The 16,037-nt window shown below is 44.4% G+C and overlaps 1 protein-coding gene across 16 annotated transcripts in view; it reads right to left on the bottom strand.

Annotated features, from left to right (window-relative positions):
* The window catches only part of KCNMA1 (potassium calcium-activated channel subfamily M alpha 1), a 669,950-nt gene that overhangs the window by 122,329 nt on the left and 531,584 nt on the right, over positions 1-16,037 (bottom strand). For 15 of the 16 annotated variants that reach the window (XM_084903669.1, XM_084903660.1, XM_084903668.1 and 12 more), the window contains exons 17-18: positions 8,157-8,243; positions 1,489-1,565 (exon numbers count right to left, since the gene is read on the bottom strand). In XM_084903669.1, the coding sequence (XP_084759795.1) occupies positions 1,489-1,565; positions 8,157-8,243 (164 nt within the window). Of the gene's footprint in view, positions 1-1,479; positions 1,566-8,156; positions 8,244-16,037 lie in introns of all 16 variants that reach the window. The other variant, XR_014796777.1, reaches the window with a different exon arrangement.

The following is a 16,037-nucleotide window of genomic DNA, read 5'->3' as shown; positions in this document are numbered from 1 at the left end:
TCCTCCCACCCTCAGGCTGCCTCCAATCTCTTGAAAGCCCTTGTTTCTACCTGAATGGATTTCATTGTTTCTATGATCAGTCACTAGTGTGAAGGATTGGGACTCTTGTTCTGAGATTTCTATAAATATCCCTCTTGGCGGGTATCAGCGTTGAGAGGAGGGGGCCCTGTGTGTTAAGTCAATAAGAAGGAGGAGCAAACCGTGGGTCCAGCGGGCCTGGACTCGGGAAGCAGCTGAGCAGATTTCTAGACACCGCTCCAGACTGAGCGCCCTGAACGGGGATCTGCCAGAGGAGGAGGCTGCGTGTCTCTGAGCCCTGGGCATTCACTGTGCCCCTCCCCTAGGGGTGCCGTAATAAACCCTGTGTCCGCCAGTCAGTACGTCCCTGGAATGGGGTTCTGGGCTTGGTTCCGGCTCTGAAAAAGCACTTTATGGGATGATCCTTTATAACTGCACTCCTACTCATCAGACCCAGGATTACCTCCTTCGCCCTGTCTTCTGACACAGCACCAAGAGAGGCCTCGGGCAGGCCCGAACCTAACTCCTGGGTCTGCCACTCTCAGCCACTTCATCCAGGCAGTGACCTCAAAGCCTTAATTTCTTATTTTTGTGACACAGGATTAATAACACCCCCTGCCAAGTATGCAGGGTTATGGTGAGGAGCAAAGCAAATAGTGATCCTAAGGCGCTTTGAAAAGACTAAACATAGGAAGGCAGGCATCATCACTGTTTCCTCTAGGGTCCTGAGAGATCTTTATTAGGCCAGGCACCGTGATCACCACCAACAGCAAGGCCTTCTCCAGGCAAAGCCCGCTCCAGGCCCATTGTCACAACCCACATCCCTGATGTTCTCTCAAGAGGCCCCACTGGCAGGCAGAAGAGGTTTGAGGAAGGCCATGCCAGAAGCCACCGAGCCCAGTCTCATGAACCCCGAAGGGCACTGGTGTCTGATATTGATCCCTGGGACAATGAGAAAACCCACCCGCCATGGCCAAGTTCTTTCCTTGGGCCAATCTGAAGGTCCTGCAGTTGGAAGCGCTGGCCTTTGGTACTGAAACCTGCAGCCATCCCATGGGAAGAGTCAGCCCCATTCGGGAGACTGAGTCCTCACCCTGGGTCTCCTCTCTGTCCTAGTCCAGCCGTCTGTACCCTGGGCATTCCCAGACCCACTGGCAATCACGGAGCAGAAACACCCGTACTCACTGTGTTTGCCTGGACGCCCCCCGAGGCGTCCCGTTAGGCACGGAGTGGGACAGAGCACGCACTAGGTCTACACTTAGGTGTTGGCGGTGGTGATTTTTCAACCTCTGCTCTAGTAAATCGAGGACAGGTATTTATTTCATGTCTCTTTAAACTGCTGGGTGAAACATAAACATATTCAAGAAGGCTCTTGATGTTTAGTGTTTCTTTAGTCGGAAGAGGAGGAGGGACATGAACTCGGGAAGAGGAAGGAGCCAGGGAGGGATGGGGGAAAGAAACGCTACTTACGCCGTTTGCAGCCGCATTTTTTTATCCTTTTGGGATCTGTGATGTCATCGTGACAGGCCTTGCAGTAAAAAAATGCCCTGGAAAGAGAGAATGGAAAAACTGACATGTTTCATAATCCGCCCCAGTGGAACGAGCACCACATTTCCCCCGCCGCGGTGCCAAATGAATGAAGCACGCCGGCCCTCGCCGCCTTTCATCTAGTGAAAGGTTTGGACGTGTACAGACGGAAATGTTTGTTGCAAGACCATTTATTTCAAACACAGGTCTCCGTGATTTGAGTGAGTGCTTCTTTTAATAAACTTTCATTGGAAAAGGAACTGGGGGAAAGGTTGCGGATGTGACCGCGTGTCTGCTCGCCCGTCTTTCATTCGGAGCCACAGCCTTCAGGGCTGCTTCTCGGAACCCGGGCAAGCGGTCCTGGGCCTCGGTGGGGAAGGGAGATCCATTCAAAGATCCTCTGTCTGGTTCACTGTATATTAAAGGGGCACAAGATGGCGTTCCTCGGTCAAATACAAATATCCGCCCTGTCACGCTGAGAGCGTCCTTTCACTTCAGGGGATTAGAAAGAGGAAATCTAAAGTGATGGGTCAAGGGGCTCCTGTCAATTTCCTTCTGGGGTCGCATCACCCATATTTACTGCAAAGTTGGCTGGACCAAGTCGCGTAGTCTCCAGCCTCGAGATCGTATAATAACGGAAGGTTTTCTTCTCACGGAGGAGCCCAGCTCAGCTGTCCACTGGAATGGGCTGGGCAGAGAGTATTACAGGGTTGGGGTGAGTAGAAGGAGGCCCAGAGACAGCAATCCATCAATGGGATTATCTCCTCATCTGATTTAAGTGTCAACATGTAATGATAAAGTGCACTGACCATGTCTACGGTTAACTTGGATGAGGCAGAATAAAGCCGAGCGCTATTTAAATTGCTCAGGGCCTAGAAAAACAGCCCCAGCCAGAGGTCTGTGTCCTCTCACTGCTGGGAGGCACTAGAATTCACTGAAACAACTTCACAACCTTCTGAGTCCAGGGACTAACAAAACCCCTGACCTAGCACCTTCCCCACTCGCACCACGAAGGTGAATACCAGGAAAAAACATGGCCGCTCCTTGACCAGGGCTATAAAGAAAGAAACACAGTTCTTGACTACTTTATTCCCAGGCTCCTTCTCATGTTTTTCGCAGGACTGGCATATTTGGAAGCCACTGCTAAGACGTTTGATCTGGCAGAGATGTGAGATCTTGCAGCCCAAATCCCTGGGTCTCAATATCCTCATTGGGAAATGGAGGAGGTGTCCTAGCTGCCTACAGCCATCCTGTACTGGAACATGACCAGCCCAAGCCTTCGAGAGTTAAGCCCCGTGCTCCTTCCACCCTAATAGCTCACACACTCTTCCTTAAATGCCAGGTTTCATCTATTTTACAAAAAAATTAAAGGGATGCTGATTGTTTGCCCTCAGTGGAAATGTGGCTAAAACCCAAACAAATGATGACCTGCCTCGAAAGGGGAAGTGCAGGACAGGAGGAAGCAACTGTGCTTCCATGACCTTTGCCCATTTTCTCCCCCATTTGGTGTTCCTGCTAATATTATTAATGATAGTCAACATTTGCAGAGCACAGACGTTAGGCCAGGTGCTCTTCTAAGCATTTAATAAGTATTAATGTATTTTATCCTCAAACAATCCTTTGAAGGAGGTGTGATTATTATCTCTGTTTTACAGACAAGAAAACTGAAAATCAGAGAAGTTAAGCCACCTGCCCAAGGTCACACAGCTGAGTGACAGAACCAGGATTCAAATCCACACAGTCCATTCCCAGAGTGCAAGGTCTTAAACACATCTCTACTAAAGAGATGATGAGGTGATGACAAGCCTGAATAGGCCTTTGAAAAGATAAAGGACAACTAGTTCATAAATCAAAGCTAGGTTCTGAAAGCAAAATCCCCACGGGGAACAGGCAGATAAAGTTAGTGAGCAAAATGGGATGAGGGTGTGGGTCTGTGGTGACCTAGACACACATTCCCCAACTGGAGAGAGCAGGATAGGTAAACTCCAGCTGATTTTTGCTACGTGGCACTTCCTTGCAAGCACCCTTGTTTCCCCATCTACCTCTGCCTCTCTCATGCTCACCTGGCACAGACCCTACCTTACTGCATGCCCGCATTGAGAAGCTGAGTGTTGCTGGGGAAATACCCTTGTTGACTGATCTCACTTTAAATCCATGGGTGTGGATTCCAGGAGCCTTTGTACACTTCTCAGGATCTATGCCCTATCTCCTCCTCCCACCTCAACTCTCTCTGCTCTCCTCTCCACGTCCTCTCCCACTCACCTACCCCTTCCTCAAGTAGCGTTAGCTGGGGGCCTTGCCACTGACATCACCAAGACCAGATCTGCATCCTGCAAGGCTGGTGTTTAGGGTCCCCCTGTCCTCTGGTTTCTCACTGTGATTGTCTAATGGGGGAGCCATTAGGAGGCTGAAGGGGGAGAAAAGTCATTCCCCTAGCTACCAGCTTATAAAATGGTAGTAACACCATCTCCCTACAGAAGAACACAGCTCCTGTGAGGCAGCCTTTCCTACAGCACACCCTCTGCCTCGTTCTAACAGCCCTCCTTCGCCTTGACTAGGCCTGGAAGTGGCTCTAACTCTGAGTACTTTGGGTACTAACTCTGGTTAAAAATCAAAGCTAGGTTCTGAAAGCAAAATCCCCACGGGGAACAGGCAGATAAAGTTAGTGAGCAAAACGGGATGAGGGTGTGGGTCTGTGGTGACCTAGACACACATTCCCTCTGGGTACTTTGCCATCCTTTGTGGGTTTCCCTTAACTCTGCCCACAACTTTATACATTCCCCCTTTTCCTCTTAAGTGCGTCCATCTGTTTCTTGCTAGACCCTCACTGATACAGCATTCAAATTTACATCTCCGGTCCTCCTCTTTACCCAGAACTTCAGAATCTTAGATGCAACTGCCTTTGTGACATCTCCATATACACTACTTAACATAGCCCAATTAGAATTCTTCAATTTCTTCCACCCGAACGTGTTCCTCCTCCCATTTCCCCATCATCCACCCAATTGTGGAAAGCTGGAGTCTAGGCTCCATTCTTTATCCTTCTTATTTCCTCACTTCTATGTCCAGTTTATCAATGAGTCCAGGAACTCTCCAAAATGTATCCTGAACTGCTCTTACTTCTCACCACCTCCACTCACCCGTCTAGCCCAGGCCATCACTTCTCAACTAATCTACCAGCAGTCTCGGAGTCTCCTGGCCTCCCCTCCTGCTCCACTGCATCTGACTCTCTCAGAGCACGGGCAAAGCCTTTTAGTGATATAAATCAGACTATGTCACTGCCAGCAAAAACCTCCCATGACTCCATTTGATAATAAACTCAACCTCTGAATATAGTCCTTTGGGGACTAGCCCTACAGTTCTCTCTAACTTCACCTCACCACTCTACTCTCCCAGACACCCTTTTTCCTTCAGTTCCCTGAACACAACAAACATTTCTATCGTGTCTCCTCCTCCCTTCAGATCTCTGCATGATGGATTCTTCCCCATTACCCCAATCTCTGCTCTATCATCACTCACTCCCAGCCACCTTCACTTACACTCTATCTAAATCAGGGACCAGCTGCATGAATGCTTTGCACCAAGAATAAACACAGCTGTACTTCTCCCTTCCTGGAAGGGAGCCCATGAGAGAGGGACTTCTTTCCACCATTTCCCTGGCACCTAGTACAGTGTCCCGGGAAGTGAGTGCCCTATTGACGTTTGATAGATGAATGAATGCTGCTCAGCAATGCTGGATCTGCATGCTTTTCAGAAGACTCCAATAATAGGGATTTTTATATAAGATTAGGACTTCTTCAGCTTGGAAACTATTTTTTTTATAAGACAAACTGAGCCAATGAGGCACCATTCTGCAACTCCCACATTAAATACTATGGGGAGGTTACTTCAAAAGCAAAATGCTTAGTGGCCAGGAGTGAAGGACAAGGGCCCACATGCTTCTCCCAGAGTGACCTCGTTAAAACTGGAATCAGATGGTTTCATCCTCTTTTTTCTCCCTAAAATACTACATCCAAGGCATAACCGGTTTGGCTCAGTGGATAGAGAGTCAGCCTGTGGACACAAGGATCCCAGGTTCGATTCCAGCTAAGGGCATGTACCTTGGTTGCGGGCACATCCCCAGTGGGGAGTGTGCAGGAGGCGGCTGATCAATGTTTCTCTCTCATCAATGTTTCTAACTCTCTATCCCTCTCTCTTCCTCTCTGTAAAAAATCAATAAAATATATCTTAAAAATACATCAAAAAATTAAACCAGAATCAGTTTAACTTCTTCTGTTGCTTTTTTGGAGCAGAGGGTGCAAACTCAATACGAGAGCATGATAATCTACTTTGTGCAGATGGCTGCACAAAACTTGTTTAGTTTCATTCAGATCTCCAAAGCCCTTCTGTGGCTTCTGCAGTCTTCATCTATTTGCAGTCCCCTAACTGACAGCTTCTGCTCTGACACATCTCACAGCCCGGGAATTACAGGCCAGCGCAGCTGATTGTGTCAGCATGTATTTGTGAAGGCCATAAAGCACTGAAATGAGACACACTGCGCTCCCCAATAGAGGAGGTGATTTGTTGTTTGGACGGCCTGGTATTTGTGACATTCATTAGTGAGAGATGCAACAGGAAATAGAATTACACAAATGGGAGCCTCATGTTCCCCTTGCTGTGCTCCTCAGCCCCCTGCCCTGAGATGCCGCGTCCACCGTTGTGCCTCCGTCTGGCCGTGAGCACAACTTTCTCTTGCAGAGTAGGAAAAGGGTGTTCAGTCCCATTTCCCTGCCCAAGGTTCCTCTCTGGTGGACCCAGTTCTTGGGGTGCTCTTAAGACAGCGGGGACCCTAAATTGCATAAAAAGGTTTTCCTCCTCTGCGCCTGCATAATAGGAATTTTGCAGAAGTAAATTTAAGCCATTAGATAGCTCGGTTTAAATTGTTGTTGTTGCTTTTCCACCGCATTTTCCGCGCTGAAAGCTGTTATGACTGGTGGCTAGTTTGCAGGAGTACCTGATGAGTAAGCACCAGCTGTCAAACATCATAGTTCTGTGCTCAGCATGTCAGGTTCAGTCTTGGCAAATAATTAAGACTGTAAGGCTTCCTGGTTTTAAGTCCTGGCTTTAAACGAGCAGTGTGGCTTGGGCAAGTTAGTTAACCAACCTGTGCTTCAGTTTCCTCATATGTAAAATAGGAATAGTAATGTTGCCTCATAAGGTTGTTGAAAGGAGGAAATAAAGAGTTCATCAATGCCTGGTGCCTGGTCCTCAGAATAGGGCTGCCATATATTAAACTCAACAGGTTTAGTAAAGGCATGCGTTCCCCAGTCACTGAGAGTCAGCAAATATACACAGCTGTGGGTTGGGGTGTGGCTTAGCGCACATAGGAACATGGGCTAACATGTTAAAACTGCTGCAGAAAGTCAGACCATGGGACAACAGAACCAATTATCCCTCGTGAAGTGGTGTGATCATGTGCTAATCATTCGCTGAACATTATTTAGGAACTGAAACTCTTGTATTTAAATATGTAGCTATAGTTGTCAATATATAATATTTATTTATGTCAACAAAATTACTACAGTGTTTTTCTCCAATATATGGCTTATTCGTTAAAATTTGTTTAAAAATTATAATGAATTAATAACAAAAATATAATCTGTTAATTAAATTATAACTTACTCTAGATTAAAAGCATTTTAAAATTAGCAGTGTGTTGCTGAAATTGGTTTGCCTCAGTGATGGAGCGTCGGTCTGTGGACTGAAAGGTCCGGGGTTCGATTCCAGTCAAGGGCATATACCTTGGTTGTGGGCACATCCCTGGTAGGGGGTGTGCAAGAGGCAACTGGTCAATGTTTCTCTCTCATTGACGTTTCTGGCTCTCTATCTCTCACCCTTCCTTTCTGTAAAAAATCAATAAAATATATTTTAAAAAATAAATAAAATTAGCAGTGTGTTAACTTTCACATATGACATATGGAGGGAGAAATTTTGTTCATTAAATCCAAAGTCCATTAAATCGAGGTCCGAAAAATCGAGGGCTTACTGTATTAATAAAAGTATCAAAAACCATTGAGGCCAACGAAATCCTGGCTATCCTTGACAACTTCAGCCACTTACCTAGAAGGCCACAAATAGAAGTATGACCAGTTCAGTATTTCATCTGAAATTAATCCAAACCTTTAGAGATTTCATTTGGCACTTAAAGTAAAAAAACAAACAAACAAACAAACAAAAAACACTGATAATTCTCCAGTAAAGAGCACTGGATGAGGAGTCAGTTGTCCTATGCTATGTGGTTTTGGGTCATCAAGCATCGGGGGCCTGCAACAGCAATTGGGCTCTCTGGAACTCTGGCTCCTTCCTTAGGAAATGAGGAGGAGCTAATCAGTCTCTCCTAGCTCTGGAATGTCATTCAAAGTCAAAGATGTGGAACTGGTTATATGAAGAGGAGCCCATGGAAACATTTGAAAGCACAATCCCGTCTTCCTAAGATTTGTTAGGAAGATGCCCAAAGGCCTGTTAGGACATTCTGGGGTCCAGGCCCTGTGCTTATGGAAGCCCAGTCACCTCAAGAGGTCAAGATGTCTATACTGGAATGAAAAGGAAGGCAGGAGAAAACAAACTCTTACCTTTTAACTTCTTTGGCATCACTTGCGATGAAAAATCCTAAAGTACCTTCTTGGATCTTAAGATGGTTTCCAGGATTAATTAATATACTGCTCAGTGAACAAAAACAAACAAAGAAGACACATTTGTCAGGTCACATTCTGTGCAAAATCTGGAAGGCTACACGGTATTGTTAATTGTATAGGGGGCCCACTAGTCTAATGCTGTCCCCTAAGATTTTGTCTGGAGCTTAAGGTTCACTGTCCCACACACTTAACTGGATAACGCCATCATAAAGTTTGGCAGTTCAACTCCTAGGTTGGCATACTCCCAGTTGCAGAAATCAAAGCAAATCTAGGTTTCAGGGCCAGGTTTTTATAATGAGGTTGCCATCGTGGGCTTCTGGTTTGAAGCAAAATTCCCAATAATGTACCCCTTAGAAAATGCTGTTGATGGTCAACACTGAGTGTTATTAGTCTAATAAATTTATTGCTACACTGATTTTCAGTTAGATGACAGAGCATTAATGGGACCCCTATATGCATACAGAAACAGACATGTATACACACCACATACCACTGCAGGGAATGGTACAAGACACCCATACCAATGCAGAAGCAAGAACATCTGCATGACATGATAAGGACATGGAAGTGGATTCCATGCGCAGTCTGTGTGGAAAGAACTGGGTCCACGAGAACAGTGTGTGTGGGGGAAACAAAATGCAAGCAATCAGAAATACTTAATGATTCTAACCTGCCCTTTACAAAAGGTAAGAGAGTCTTTGAATAAGGTGCATGTCTAGCACATACTGATTGGGGCAAACTGTAATTAGAAAACAAATGCAAATTACCACAAAAAAGACTTCCCCTTTAAGGAAGTATGAACCTACATATACACTGTCCTATTTCAAGGTGGTGTAAATAGATGAGCTGACCAAGTTGTGTTAGGACTGACAGAAGAAATAAATGTATCCTAATCTAAGAAATGGATGAAACAAACAAATTTAATTTTCTGCAGATCAAAAGCAGAATCCAGGAATGCCATACACAGAGACTGAGATGAGACTCCGGGCTCAATGGATATGGAATTTAGGGACTCTAAATTCAGCAACAGATACAACGGAGGGAGTCTGATCTGAAAATCAGGTGTTTCATGGAATAGATGTTGGAATCAGGCTAAAGGAAGTTCTAAACTGCCTAAAACAATCAAAATGGAGGATGGCAATTAACATGTAATCCTTCTCTGCTGGTAAAATCATTGCAGAAAAGTGCTGTGACCAACAGGGCGACATGCCTGTAGCAATACAGGAAGGACCCAGGTGAACTTTTGTTCTGCTGGGAGAATGGAGTAGATTGTTATTGCAAAATAATGGTTTGTGGTCCTAAAAACACCCCCCTATTATCCATAACAAGGCCTGACAGAAGGAAACCAATCCTGTGTCACTGCTCTTATTAACACTAAATAATAGCAAGAGTCCAGGAAGACCTGACTGTCCTTCCCCAGAACCTCAGACAACAGTGAGGCAGCAGCAGGCCACCCAGGGCAGCGCTGGGGAGGTCCCTCCCAATCACCTTGCACCAACTCTTCATGTTTGTCGCCCACCCTCTGACTTTTCATGATCGTGAGGAGAAAGGGGCCCAACTAATACAGGCTAGCCAGATTCCCCATTAAATGCAACGTTTTAGACAGACAGCATTCCGGACTTGGCATACTTTCTTACCCCATTGCTGCAAGGCAGTTCTTCTAGGCCCTGGCCCTGTAACCAGAAATTGGGTCCGAACTCCAGCATGGCCTGTCAGTAGCTGTCTGGCCTTGGGCAAGTGACAGCACAACTCTAGGACTCAATTTCCTCACCCACAAGATGGGGAGGATGATCATCATAGTCTTCAGTGACATAATGCACCGAAGGCTCTATGTCTACTGGTTATTGTTCCTTTTATTATTTATTATTGGGGGGGAGGGGGAGAAGCCAAAAGGATATTCCATTCTCAATGGGATCATCAGCTTTTCCCCAGTTGGCCACATGACATGGAACACATCCTGCCCATGATTTGGTGAAGTTACAGGGTGAAGAGCTAACTGTGCACTTTAGAAAATGGACAAGGACATAATGAAAAACTCCAGGTACTTCTGGACTCTAAAGGAGCAACTTCCTCAAAATTGGAAAGTTCTACCAATAGACAACTATTCATTTAAGAGTATTAAAAAGCTTCCCTGGTGAAAAACAAATCCTATCATGATTTCAGCAACACAATTCAAAAGAGGAAATTTGACAGGCATCAATGTCATGGTGACATATATGCACCACAGAGCCTCACACAGAACCTGCTTCCCCTTTTTTACATCGGATACTTCAGAAATTGCACTTTGATGGTCAACCCCACTATGCCATGGCGGTGTTTGCAAGGTTCCTGCCAATGAAAAGTCCCTTTCCAATGCCTCTACTCCTAACAACTGGCCTACAGTAAGGATATGGGATTGTCAATCCACAGACACAGGCTGAGATAATTTATTACACCTTCCACTTGCTCTAGTCAAGTTTGAGGGTGAAGAGGAAAGATTCAGGTACGGAAGTAAGGCAAGTCTGTGTTCAGATCTCAGTGCTGCTGCTGGTGTTTGAGTACCAGTACTCAGGTTCACGTGTCAGGCCTAAGGCCTCAGGTTCTGGCCTTGAGCATGTGGACGGTGCTAAATCTCACTCTCCTCATCTGAAAAATGGGGTACTGCTAAGAAAATTAAAGCACATACTACGTGCTGAGTGATTATCAAATAGTGAATCCTTAATACACAGTCACAATTAATAGTAGCAAGGTGATTATAGCACCTGAAGAGCATCACAGCTCTCATTTTGTCCTTGGTGCTAAGAAACAACCTATGGGCACTGAAAGACCTTTTCACTGACCACAGTATCTGAGAGATGTTATTCCTGTACAGTACCTGTAGATGGGCTAATTTGGGATGGCTTTTGGCTACACAGTAGAGTAGCTCTTTGTTCCTTAAACTGTATGGCTGATTGTATTAGACACTGGAAGGACCTCCAAGGACATCACTGACCAGGTGACTCCAGAATGTCCTCTTGTTCTCTTCTGGTCAGGGCTGGGAGGCTTTAAATCAACTCTACAAGGTGCATGAGGCTGAAAAAAATGCACCCAGCTCTTGAGGTAATGAAGGAAAGACATCTAGACACATAAAGAGGCTCTCTGGGCTGGATTGCATGCCTATTTAAGGGTCTGGTAGAGAAGCACGCTAGCCTGACCCAGAGACCACTGTATACACTGCTCCCTGTGTAAGGGCACAGAGGTTCAAAAGTCTCTTTGAGGAAATATATTACTCTTTTTGGTATTTCTGACATTAAGTCTTCTATACACATTCCAAATCTAGAAAGTTTGAAGTACCGATCCTCATCTTCTTGAAAATATAACAAAATAAGCATCTGAACCAGAAGTAACTTTTTTTGCTCCTGCAAAGTGCCTGCTATCCTTAGAATGTGTCATTGAGCTCCTAATGGGAATATGTAAATCTTTCCAAAGATCTTTGATGTCTTAAAATATCCGATGTTAAGTTTGTGTGTCCTGATGATGGTCAAAAGTCTAGCTCCCTGGGCATCACTTTAAATCAGTCTTTGGCTCCAATTCTGTCTAATTTACTAGCTTATCAGGCAGAGATAAACTTCAAGAGATAAACTGTCATGTGAAGAATCAAGAAAATCTCTAAGGAAAAAAGTCCATCTATCAATTAGCAGAATTCCAATAGTGACATATTGTTGGCAGGATGGACTTGCCCTGATTTCCAAGGACCCTGTAAATTATCCTCTTCCTTCTATGATTTGTTAATTTCCACTGAAAAGATTCAGTGATAGATGGAGGCCAAGGGTTGGTGTGGTCCCTTCCCCAAGGATTCTTATTCTTTTGCTTTCAGACTAGTTTTGAATCTAGACTTATTCCTCAGCTCCTCGCTCACTATATAGAATAGATATTTTTTGTAGGGACTCATAGGTGCATAAAGGAGTGAAAAGCAAGATCATATTTTATTTACTTTTATAAGTTAGTTTCTCATAGCAGCCAGCTTAGAGCCCTGCATGGAATAGGCACTTTTCAACTCTTTGTGGAATCAGTGAAAAATCTAAGTCATTGGTCTTAGTTCCAAAACTGTTGCTTTCCCTCTCTACTAAGGAGAAAAGGAGTCACAGCTAATCTTTCAAAGGCTCACCTGCAGTTCCTACCAGTCAGGCCTATGGGAGGAATGATCATACTTCTTCTACGGGGTTAGCAAGTAAGCTAACAATATCCCAGAGACATTAAGCATAAATATGTAAATATACAAATATAGTAACAGCTAGGCACACGGGGAGTTGAAGCCATTGATTTCAATATTGAAAACACCACTCACTTAGATCTGAAATATGTTCTTAAATGTAAGACACGTTCCCCTGAAACTGGCTAACAGGGCTCAGTCCACCGGGAAACACCTCTTGCCGAGTGCCCTCAGGAGGGAGGGAGAGCCAGGTCTCAAGCTGCAGTGCATTTCACTAGGTATCTCTTACTGAACTTGGGTTAGGGCGACGATTTGGGACTTGATAGAGCAAAATGATGTCTTCCCTTTCTCCACCACTTATGTATAACAACTGGGAAACATCTTGTTATTTCTCCTCCAGTTACCATGAACTTCACTTGTTTGTTGATTTGAGAGACAACCCATGATTAGTAATTCAACTGAAAGAGATATTTTTAAAGGAAACTCTTCTCCATTATGGATAAATATGACAGGTGTAAGTCTCTTTACTCCCTAATTTCTGGTAGGTGTAATGTACCATTCCCTGAGCAATTACAAACATATCACGTTCATGAGAGCATACTTTGTATTTGGTAACCCTGCAATTATAGCTGAATCTAGAAAGCTAAGGGGACTTCATTACCTAGAACAAGAGAATAAGAACCATGTAGGACTTCAGTTCATGCCAGGCCCAGAAGGATCATGCCACTGAAAGTAGCCCCTTTGACCACACAAGGTCATGTGCGATGGTTGTTGGGTGGGACTTTGTTTGAACCAACTGGTTCCCAACTCAGAGAGCACAGCTGCCTGACAGTTTATGGGCTGTGTTAGGGCACAGCCTCCAGAAACCCCAATTCTCAACTCTTGCTGCCTTTTTGGAACTTTTCATTTCTTCTGGATCTTAAAATATATCTGCCAGAGTCCCACACAACTAGACACACACACATTCCGCAGTGTGGATTCCATGCTCAGCACACTGGAACCCAGGGCACTTACACAGAGACAGCATCATAAAGATTGCTCCCAGTCGGTAAGACTCAAGTGACCTCCACTGAGGTCCACCAATGACATGTTTACCCGGATTCCATCTCAATAATTTTAGAAATGGCATTTTCCAATAGATTTTGCACACAAGGAAAATAGTGGCCGAATGAGAAGGAGAAGAAATAGTTCATTTGGCAAGGACAGTGCTGAATATTTAGCCTGGGAACAACCCAAGTCACTTTCTAGTACACTTTAGGACAAGTCATGCCTACATCACAACATGCCTTCACCACATGGTAAAAGGACTCCAAGGCCAAAGCCAACAGCACAGGTGCAACCACTGTGGCCCTTTGGCGATGCAAAGTGTTGCAGTAACTTCTCGCAGTTGGATCATGTCAATAATACCAAACTGACAGGAAGCCACCTCTATTTTCACACATCTACTCACAAAACCACATAGAACCTGACTTCGGAAAGAGTTAACACACACACACACACACACACACACACACACACACACTACAAAACAAACATGTGACGGTGATTACAACCACAGAGAAAAACAACTCTTGAGAAGATGAATAAGGAGGCATCTCAACAGTATGTTTTCAACAACACACCCTTAGATAGAGAACACATTGAAGAAGCTGCACTGGAAATATTAACCCAAAAAGGTAAAAAAAAAAAAAAAAAAAAAAAAAGCTATCGATGAGGATCCAGTCATGCTTCATGCAACATACAACAGCAGCAAAAACAGGTGAGGTCATACGGTGAATGTTTTGATACATCATATTTAGAAATATGCCCAAATACCCTCAGAAAAACAGAAGCCCTGAGTTCCTCTCAACAGACAGTACTCATCAGAGTACTTCCCAAGAAATACATATGCAAAATCTGAGCATATAAATAAGTGCAAGGAAAAAGAGTAAGTGTAAGGGCTTGGTCTCTGTTTTGTGGATAAAAGGACACTAATTCTGCTCTACCAACTGGGAAGTGGACACAGGGAGGCCGGGGTCACTGGGAATGTGGGTGTGGGATGCAGACAAATGGAACCAGAGTCTGGTGGACACCACGACACAATCGGACAGGACAGAAACAGACACCGAGGGCTGGACAGAAGCGTCCTCCTTTTCAACTTGAATAGATTTGTTCTCATCATTGGTGCCATGACAAAACAGGATTGCATCTTTTAATTTTTTTTTTAAGTTTTCCTGCAAAGAAGTTAGTGCGTCATCCAAAAGAATCAACAAGTCAAACAAGAAAAGCAATGTGCTACTTTCAATTTTTATGTCCCCTAGTTGGAGAGGGGTTTATATATAAATATACATATATAATTATATATAAATATATATCTATATATACTGACGAGGGAGTGAGATTATATACTCATATATATATATATAATCTCTATCTTCCTGAATTCTTGAAAAATAGTTAGTCTTGTGGTTAGAAGTGAAGATAGAGGGTGGAGGTTGGGAGGAAAGTTAACGAAGAGTGCATACCGCTTTCGGCTTCTGCAAAACGACAAGAAAAGAATTTAAGATCAAACAATTTGATAATAAATTGATTGACACCAGAAGGAAAAGAAGGAATAAAACCTTTGTTTCAAATTATTTGAAGGATACATGTGAAAACAAGGTTTTTCAGCAAAGCATGAGAACAGTGTCATGGGGTGGAGGGACAAGGTCATTCAGGACAGTCTGGGGTGCTGGGGTGGACAGAGGAGCAGGGCTCTCGGATTTTAACACCTGGTCACTTCAGAAGTGTGAGAGGAAAGCAAATGGGACATGTTTTAATGCAGGGGGGAAAATCCAAGGTATCACCTCAGGAAGGGTAGAACACTCGATTCTTGGAGATATGGGCGCTGTGTTTGATAAGCCCTGTGTTTTCTCACAGGCATGATCCACATTCCTTCAAACACACCTTTTTCCACAAGAACCAATGAACTTCACACTGAGACCAAGCCGCATCTGAGGATTCAAGCTGGCAAGGGCACACAGAAAGCCAAAACAAAGCCAGACAAGTTCTTTTTTCCCTTTCTTAAAAAAAAAAAAAAATCTACAAAACTCTATCTGCAAATGTGGCTTTGTTGAAAACATCTCTGATTTCGTGAATTAACTGGAGGGTCCATCAAAGGAAAGATCGTGTCTTCGGGGAAAGCTCTGATTTCTTTTTCTTAGAGTGGGGGCAGGGCTTCACAAGGGACCGTTAGCAGCCTGTTTCTCTCCCTCCTGGGGACCAAAGAGTGGCAGGTGGGAGGGGACTGGGTAAGGTTCAGAGTACAGTCTCTTGCTAGGAAATGACTCCAGAATGCTTGAGAAAGGCTACTCAGCATCACCCACACCGGGACACTCTGATGAGAGATGCACAAGAAAGAGAGAACACTGAATTGTACAAAGAATTACTGAGTTGGCAGCACAAAGAATATCATTTGCAACCCTCCTCCCCAACCGCCCAGGTACAGGTGAGCATCGCCAACAACATGGACAAGCAGCAGTCCCAGGAACGTCCATGTCATCAGTTGAACAGCAAATAGCCAGGACTCTCAGTGGTTTTTTGTTTTGTTTGTTTGTTTTGTTTTGTTTTTTGCAAATAATATTCTTCACTTGCCAACAGGAAAAGTATGTGTGTCTACATATGTATGT

This window comes from Pipistrellus hanaki (genome assembly GCF_964339955.1).
Source record: "Pipistrellus hanaki genome assembly, chromosome: 14".
NCBI classification, from domain to species: domain Eukaryota; kingdom Metazoa; phylum Chordata; class Mammalia; order Chiroptera; family Vespertilionidae; genus Pipistrellus; species Pipistrellus hanaki.
The sequence above is the reverse complement of the archived record's forward strand: the minus strand, read 5'-3'. Positions and strand labels throughout refer to the sequence as shown.